This window comes from Pyxicephalus adspersus, chromosome 6, assembly GCF_032062135.1.
Source record: "Pyxicephalus adspersus chromosome 6, UCB_Pads_2.0, whole genome shotgun sequence".
In the NCBI taxonomy this organism is placed as follows: Eukaryota; Metazoa; Chordata; class Amphibia; order Anura; family Pyxicephalidae; genus Pyxicephalus; species Pyxicephalus adspersus.
This window is the reverse complement of record NC_092863.1, coordinates 40,845,005-40,854,635: the sequence shown is the minus strand read 5'-3', so window position 1 is coordinate 40,854,635 and position 9,631 is coordinate 40,845,005. Positions and strand designations below refer to the sequence as shown.

The window sequence follows — 9,631 nt, the reverse complement described above, 5'->3', positions numbered from 1 at the left end:
CATTGACTGAACAATTCCCTGGCGGAGAATCAGTTACTGCCCTTAAAACACATGGACCTGGAAAATTCTTCACCAGGGAATGTCAGATTCACTGCTTTAAAAATAGACCCCTTTTCTGTTTTTTAAAAAAAAAAAGCAAGACTAAAGTTTGACATGAAAGATATGTAAAAACAAGGCCCTTCCTGACAATGTGCATTTGACAGACAACAGTCTGAACAATAGACTTTTTTCTTGCCAGTAGCCATGTTCGGTGCAAACTTATCAGGAAGGACTTTATGCTCACAGTGACGCATAGTGTTGGAAATATTATGGTTTGGGGAAACCTTTTTGTTTCAGGACCCAGACAGCTTGCAGTAAACAAACTATAAATTCTGATGTTTGATCTCAAAGTGATGCTATCTGTCCAAAATTTAGGTTGTGTTGGGAATAAATGTAGATCAACATGGAAATTATCTGCAAAGGGCTTTTTAGGTGAAGAGACGTTAGCATTGTGCAGACACGTATAAAGTACTCCTACTGACACAGAGCATTTATTACTCAATAACACTGGGGTGTTTATTACTGATGGAGCAGTTCTAACTCCCACCAACATATGGGCTTTTTTAATTATTGCTGACCACTAAATGTGGGGTGTTTTTAACTCCTGCTAACCACAATACAGCTCCAGAACATTGTGACAGTGAATCACTGCTTACGTAAATGACTTGCAATGGTAAGTAAAAAAAAAATTAGCAGTGTTCACATCTTTTTCTTATTTTGGTATTAAATGAATAGTAAACATTGGCCACTAGAGGGAGCTCTGTTTAGATCGGGGCAAGTCCAGCCCTAAAGTAGAGCAGAGGTCTCCAACCCCTGAGAATTTCTGGAAAGGTGTGGGCAGCCCACTGACAGGAAGCGACCATGGGGTCTAGTGGCTGATAGACTTGCATGGAATTGAGAAGCAGCAAATAAACACATCTTTAGTGTAGCACTACTAATAAAGAAGAAGGGGCTGTTTATGCAATGAGAAAATGTGGCTGCCCTTATGTACATATAAATTACACATAGGTACATGGCTTACAAAACATATTGTATATGGATAACACCAAAATTATTTCCCTTCCATGTTCTAATAAAACTGCAAAATGGCCCCTTTAATTATTCCTCTGTAATATCTTCTTTGTAATGTTTAGCTGCAATTAGCTGGTGCTAATGCTAATGGTGGAGCTGGGTTAATTATGTTCCATGTAACTGCTAGGCTTGTTTTAGAGAGTCTTAGTGTTTTAGCATTCAGCCATAGAATGAATGATTTCACAGTGCATGGAGAATAGGGGTTGCTGCGCTACTTTGCTGTTTAGACCTAAGTAGGCCAAAAGATTCATAAACTAGGATTTATGGTGGATTTTTTGTTACTGTTGGCATGCATGATCTGCTTGTGTTTTACCAGCCTTTCACAGCTAGAGGGCTCTGCTTGGCTACAGATGGACATGGATACATGCATTATCTGTATACCACTGTGATAGCATGAATAAAGATAAAGAAATCCCCAATCTTATACAGATTTACATCACATTTCTGGAAAAGAATAAACCCTGCAAAGAAAATCCTCTTATGAATGTTCTCTTGTGTCTTATTATAAAATAGTAATTCTAACATTCACTGAATTATTCCCAGGTGGAGAAACAATTACTGCCATTAAAACACATGGACCTGGAATGTTTCAGTGAATGTCAGATTCCCTGCTTTATAAATAGACCCCTTACAGTCCTAAGACATTACATGCATTGCCCATCCCAAAATTACAAACGTACAGACTTAGTGTTTATCTTTGTAATCAGATATTTTGATTCACATGAAGAAATACACAGTTACACATAATGTTAAGGTTAATTAAACGTATTTGAAAACCCCTCCAATTAGCTCTTTCAGCTAATTGAATACAAATTGGTGCAGACTCACATTCTAAAATCATGTTAAAATAGTTTCCAGATGTGTGGAGGTTATTTGAGCTGGAAGGTGACCCTTACAAAGGTACTAAAGGGGTCTCAGTCTGGTTAGTGTGTGAAAGTACAACTCATCAGTGGAAGGTGAATGTAATCTCCATGTCACCATACTTCAAAGTACAAACAGTACAGTTTACATCTGTCACATACCACACCAGTTGCTGAGGTTTTAGAGGATTCAGATACACCTCATTATGTATACAGAATACAAAGCTTTCTGGGAATTTATCAAGAAAAGTGTGGGAAAATAAAATTGTGTGTAGCACTCAATGAAAGTTGCAATAGTCATAGTGGGTATAAACCATGTGATTGTAAGTGAAGTATGGCAACGTAGATTATTTGCACCTTCCACCAAGATAACATATTAAACACACATACACAGATGTGCACAAATTCCCCCAGATGATATATATAAATTCCTGTAGCTGGGAGTAAAGGGATCTCTATGCTGAATGCACAGTATTATTTTAAGTATTACTGATTTTTGCATTGTCCTACTTTGCGAAGGACGCCAGTATACATTTCAAGGTAGTATAAAAATAGATTGGGGGAGGGTTATTTCAGTTTTGGGGGTTTTGCTACATGAGGATTTTTTTTTATTTTGAAACTGAATATTTTTATGATGTGAGGTCAGATTATATCCTTGGGCAGCAGGCATGCAATAACAGTCTCTGGTCTTTATAAATATGTGGAGAGGTTTGTGTGTAGGTTAAGCACAGTCCATTATTCATTATATTTTTTTTGAATTGTATCAGCACAAAATTTAAGCATTTATTACGTGTTATGTTGATAAAATTCTATTCAATGTATTGTCAAATAATAGGTTAAAAATACCCCCAAATTATAAGTTAATTCAGCAAAGCTAAACTTCCCTAAGCTAACACATCCTTGCTCCTTAACTTGCTTAAAAAGCACCACTAGGCATCAAATCAGAGGAGATTCCTGTGCAAAGGTTTCAGGTTGGAAGAGTTGGCATTCCTGTATAAAGCCTGCCTTAAGTTTCCCATACACGTAACACTGAGACAGAGCCGATTAGTTCCTGATCCTCTTCTACTATTGCTAGTAATATTTAGGCCTTTCTAGCTCTAGTCTGGTTGCTGGATCCTTAGTGTGTTACCTGTGACTTTACACAGCTATACTCTAATTGCCTCTAAATACCTGACCTTGGTCTGACCTTGACACTACCTGCCTGTCCTTACCTTAGACGACCTTGATTCTTGGCGTATATCCTGACCCTGGCCTGCCACTTTATACAGAGATTCCAGACTAGCCTGTATCTGATCTCTGGCTGTCTTTACATTAAAGCTGTCTGTCATACTCGCCATTGGTGGGGAGAGCCTGGGGGTCTCCTTGCAACAAAGTACTCCGGTGGCCATAAGGGTTACCAGCCTATCACTCCGCAGTCAACAATCTTTTTACGCTCCTAAAGAATAGCACAGGCTACTTTACTATTGCATCTGAGCTCTACAGTTAGCATATCCGAATGTGACTTTGTGTGGTTTCCCTTCTATTCCCTTTTCCCCTGTGTCTGTCCTGTACCCAATTTATTGGTTCACCTAGTACAATAGACCCAGGTACTTAATATTGCCCAGGTCCCTTTGGTTTTTCTAAGTGATCTACTTTTGTGACTTTGTGCGATTATCCAAGGAATCGCATAGATAGAGTGACAGAGAGAAAGAAACATAAAAAATTAAGGGATGGCTAATCTCCAGTACTTGATTGCATCTTCCTAGATAATGCATGAGGATCGTCAGGAGCCAATTTTACATCTCTGAATACACAGGGGTGTGTCTTGGACAAGTCTAGAGGAAAGCAGGCCCAGCATGCCAGCTAGTGGGGTAACTGCATCTCCTATAGTGTTAGTTTGGTGGAGGTGCAAATAACCTACTACTGGTAGTCGATAACAGGGATTATCCTAATTCACCAAGGACTGTCAGAAAATGAGAAGGGTATGATCCCAGAAAAATCACAGCAGGTGGAAGTGTTATCTGTGCAGTGTTCTTGACATTTGATTATTGATTGTGAATAGGGGAGCCAGAAGCTGAATTGGTACAGATTCCTCTTCAGTACAAAAAACCTACCCTGTGATTACCACACACTGTCGGCAAGTAAGACAGAGCCTGTCCCATTCTATGGCTGATTGCTATCCAGCATAATCCAGCCCTTTCCTCCCCAACTTTACTTTTTGTGATCCACCTGTGTCAATGGATTATAATTCTTTCAGTTTTGGAAAATCAGTGCCAAACTGCCTGCATTGCAGAGACCTAGTTATAATTACATGTAAAATCTGGGTATGAAAACAGGTTTTATTTAGTAATTTCATTAGCATGTTGATGAAGAGGGAAAAGAGGAACCATGGAAAGGAAACAGAATAAACTTCATCTTTAATTATGTGCAACATTATTATTATGGTTTAATACTTTCCCAGTTACTGAGGCAGAACAAGTCTACAGATCTTTCGTTCTGACTTCACATTGCCCTGATTTGCTTCCTTTTGTTTTTTTTTCCTTTTTTGTTCTAGTTCAGTGACTTAGAAAGTTCACCAAATGGCCAAACATTTGTGGAAAACTAACCAGGGTGTTTTTAATGTTCTCTATGAGCAGAGGTCTCTGGTCAGAGATGCTTTTTCCAGATTTATTAGCCATTTTTGTTGTGGCATCATACTTTATTTCCTGGGTTGAAATACTGGCTTAGATTTGCCACAATGAAGTAAATTAGGGTGTCTGTGCAATTCTTGACTGGGTTTCCAAATGTCTAGTATAGATCAGCTCAATTCCATAATTTCTCACCTTATGACTTGATACAAAATTACAATTTTGAAAATTGAAAATGTTGAACTGAAATGCAGAACTAAACCACTCACCGCTGATGTGATATCCTGTACTTCTATCTTCACACATCTGACACCCTCCCCTCACCCATACACAAATAAATGTGATCTGGGGGAATGGAACTCTATCTAGACAGCAGTATCCCAAAACACACCCAATGTTCTGGCAGGAAAAGCCAATTATTATTATAAATGTTTGGTTCGCTAGTACTACAGGTGACCTTCCAGTGTCACTAGGATGTTCCCCATGTACATTGCAACATATATTAGAGGGAACTTCCATATTTTGGATACAAGTATACAAATCTCACAGTGACCTCTAAACTAGCAGCATAGGACCCCCTACCTTTCCTGTCCAACTGCCCCTGTAACCTTCATCCCTTCCCATTTTCCTTTCCCATTGTTTCTTTTCCTATCTTAATAATGTTCTCTTTTTCTTTAACCTGTCAACTAGATGAAAGCCCAATGTATTTATTTAATATCTACATCCTTCATTTTTTTTCCTATACTCCCACCTTCAATAATATACCAATACACATTTTTCTGTGAATCACAATAAATATATTAATTCCACTATTTTACCTTGGGACCCAAGTGGTCCACTGAGACCCCAAAAGTCATCTGGAGGCTTTTTGCCTCCTCAGATAGAATACATGTGTGTACAGATTCACTTACTATCAATGCGACAAAAGTTATACCACATGACATGTAATTCTGCTAGTTCTTTGTAACTGCATCTTGATAGTCATAACTGTTCTGTAAACTAAAAACATACAATAGTACCATAAAAATGTATTGAAAGAAAAATGATAATATTGATATCTTTTAGCTGAAAATAGGACTGACACCAGTAACATGGACTATGAAGAATTAATGTGCAAACAATGATTGTTGTTTTTTGTTGTAACAATTTTTATTGGAGAATAATAAGAAATTGATCTTTTATTTACCTAACAGAGAACATATTGCAGTCATGAACGATGCAAAGCATAAGGGAAACTCAAACAAGGATTTTCAATAGAAGTTTAATCCCGTTCATCTAAATTAAAACATACATAAACTGGCCCAGAAGTAATGAAGTGGGGGTTCCAGGTAAATCAATTTGTGCAGAATAATCTTTTTCACTATCAAGGAGACAATGGATACAAAACTTTTACTTCCCAAAGTAACATAAGTGCCAAAGATGCCCCGCACAGAGGAAAGGGAGGATGATTCACCACGTATGGTGAACTATATGGTATGTTCTCCTAAAGGGGATTGAAATCATTGTTTTATTTCCTTAGTATGCTTCCTTTCTATTGGCTTTTTAAAATAGGCAGTTAAAGAATTGTATGGAGATCTGTAAATCTCACCAACAAATTGGCCAACTGAGGATCAAGCAGGAACAGATTTTAATTGATAAACTGAAGAATGATATGGTTGATGTATATTGTGTATTTATGTAGACTTGTTCAGGTATCACCTTTGTGTGAATGGAGAGGTGAGAAGATCTGGTTTTTATTGCTTCCTATCAGGGGGACATAATCTATTCCTCACTGGTGCAGCTGAGAGGGTCGGCTGTGGCTCGGCCTTCGGTGACACTTGTGTTAGTGTGTTGCAGTGACATTCATATTCAAAAGCACCTCGATGCAGCTCCAGCGCACATATGCATGGTCCCATATGTGATGAGCCCACATTGGAAAAGATATGTCAGTTTTCTTGAATGTTTCAGCGCAATGCCAGCAGCTATTTTAATACAATACATAATAACCCCTTAGCGGTACTCCTGAGTGTGGCTCGGGGTAAAAAAAAAACATGCTGAAAGCGGTAACCCCGAGCCACACTCAGGATAGCTAAAAACATTAAAAAAAATACTTACCTGGTCCCATCCGCGTCCTCTGGCGTCCTGCCCATCGGATCCCATCCTTTGGGCTGCGTCCTCTTCTTCTGATTGGGAGTTCCTGGGGGTGTTGGTGCGTGCGGAGGCGCGGCGGGAAATTCTAATTATTTTGTATTGGATTAAATACAAAATAACTGTATTAAATCCAATACAAAGTAATCATTATATTATATATAATAATATATATAAAATTATAATATATATGCTACTGTACGGTTATATTACAGATTTCAGTATTTTTATGCACCCTTGTTTTAACAGATTTTTGTGTTTTTTATTTAAAGTTTATTATTAAATTTATTGGACATATTTCGAAAAGTTATGCCTAAGAATAACAGGCCTACAATGTAAAATAAATTTCCATGCAAAACAATGTGCTGCTTTTGTCAAAAAAAGAACTAACATGATTAGACCGCCAGGGAAGTTAACGCATGAACAAAGTCCCTTGCTCTGTCACCAATGTCCCTGAAAGTGATTGTGGTGACACCAGAACATGTTCCTGGGACAATACCAGAAGGGAAGAAGAAAATTCAGTGCTGAAATATGTAATATTGTGTATTTTATCACAAAGACTAGCAGTAAACGGCAGTGTTATATCACATGCTCAGCTGCACTCCCAACCATTCCCATTTACATGCATGGGTGTGACTGGGAACCACTTTGTGCGTGTTTTGTATTTGTGTTGTTATTCTGACCATGCATTTGATTTTCCAGACATCAGGGCACCAAGCAGCAACAAATATGAAAGCTGCATCACAACAGCAAACACAAAGGAGGGGTTCACATCTGCTGCTTGTTGCAGGATTTTGCATGGCCAAGGTGCCAGGCTTTCGATGACTGGCATGGCATAGCGCTTTCAAAATACCCATCTGGTAAAAGTGAGTGGTACTAGTACTGCCGCCCCCATTCATTCCTTATGGGGCTGCCACAGGTGGCGACTGCCTGAAGACAATATGTACAAACACATTGGCTCTGATTTATTAAAGCTCTCCAAGGCTTGATAGGATACACTTTCACCAGTAACGCTGGGTGATCCTGGCTCTGGTCCAGGATTGAAAACATTTGCTAACAAACAGCAAATGGCTTCTAAGAGACCCATTTCAGGGTTGCTGGATCACCCAGGTTCACTGATGAAAGTGTATCCTTTCCATCCTTGGAGAGCTTTATTAAATCAGCCCCATTGACCTGTGGTTGTGGTTTGTCACCCCTGAGCAGTGGTTTTCTATGCGTAGAAGTCTGAGAGGAGCCTAACATTGCAAAGCACAGTATGACATGTGAGCAGAGCTCACCCTGCACCTGCCCTGTGGTGCTAATTCCAAACATGCAGCTTCCGGTGTCCCCTCCAGACACGTGACCTTGCTGCCCATCAAGTCACCTCTACTCTCACCGGCGGCCTTCGCCAGTCAATGGAGTTGTAAAGGGAACGAGGACTGAAGAACACACCCCCGCACTGTGATTGGCTGTACGTAATGTTCCCTGACCTAAAAAGGACATCATGACCATATACGGAAGGCAGCGTTTCCTCTCCACTCTTCCATAGGGTGACCTCTGTATTGGAAATCACCGCGTTCACTCCGATCACATCGCGGAGATCCATCGGGAGCGATCAGTGTACGGGCCGGGGACACACGTGTGAACAATGCTGGGCAAGGCTGAGAGCCAGACACCGGCGCTCTCCAATACTGCACAACATAATGCTGGGGACACCCCGGGACAAGGTGAGATGGGGAGCACTTACTGTACTGCTGGGTCAGTGTGCTGACACTCTAATCCGGATCTGATACCGGGGTGACGTCCAACTTTTCTGGGGTATATTATTCATAGGAGTTATGTGCACAGATTTACTCCTTCTAACATCCATCTATCCCCCCCTTCTTTAATATTAATATTATTATTATTATTTATTAATAATAATAATAATAAACAGGATTTATATAGCGCCAACATATTACACAGCGCTGTACAATAAATAGGGGTTGCAAATGACAGATGAATACAGACAGTGATACAGGAGGAGAGGACCCTGTCCCGAAGAGCTTACAATCTCTATATATATGTATATAAATCTATGTGTGTGTGTACAATGCAATCGTGGCTGCACTGCCTGATACTTTGTATTAGATGGCTGGAAACTTGTGTCATTCAATCATACAACATGTGGCTGTGTGTACAATAGAACAAGGTCACCTTCCCCCTGCTGTCCACAAGATATAGAAGTGATCATTCATCCCTATCATGGCACAGCCTTGCTGCTGAAATCATCTGACACTTTATAACATGTTTACAACTTCTATCACTTATATAATCATTTATATTATAACTTCAGATTGATGTTACCATCACACAGTGCCCGGCTTTACTCACTGCACTGCGATTTGATTGCGGCTCTCCGGCCACATGTTGATGGGTCATCTGCTGTCCTTCAGAACTATTCTTTTATCTTTTGCAACTGTTTGGAAATGTATCCTGAAAGTGTTCTCATATAAATGTATGGGGGTAGGTAGGCAGCAGACCTGAGATGCTGCATGGGGCATTCAAAAATACTGCAATGCAACTGCACTGCATTCACATGCATGCAATAAAGTTTTGAACCCCTCTTGTTTCTTTCAATCATGTTTTAGGTGGCTCAGTAGATAGATGGATAGATAGAGATAATAGGCCTGATTTATTAAAGCTCTCCAAGGCCGGAGAGCTGGATTCATTTTCATCAGTGATGCTGGGTGATCCAGCAAACCTGGAATGAATTTCCTAATATTGATGTGCTATTTGTTAGTAAATGTTTTCAATCCTGAACCAGATCCATTCCAGCTTCACTGACGAAAGTGTATCGTCTCCAGCCTTGGAGAGCTTTAATAAATCAGACCTATTATCTCTATCTATCCATCTATCTATCTATCTATCTATCTATCTATGTATCTATCTATCTATCTATCTATCTAT

At 39.6% G+C, this 9,631-nt stretch overlaps 1 protein-coding gene across 1 annotated transcript in view; it reads left to right on the top strand.

Moving 5' to 3' along the window:
• The first annotated feature begins 8,233 nt into the window (after positions 1 to 8,233).
• The window catches only part of LOC140332714 (clustered mitochondria protein homolog), a 33,961-nt gene continuing 32,563 nt past the window's right edge, over positions 8,234 to 9,631 (top strand). Inside the window, exon 1 of the mRNA XM_072413908.1 lies at positions 8,234 to 8,409. Coding sequence (XP_072270009.1) covers positions 8,331 to 8,409 — 79 coding nt within the window. The 5' untranslated portion in view covers positions 8,234 to 8,330. The remainder of the gene's footprint in view (positions 8,410 to 9,631) is intronic.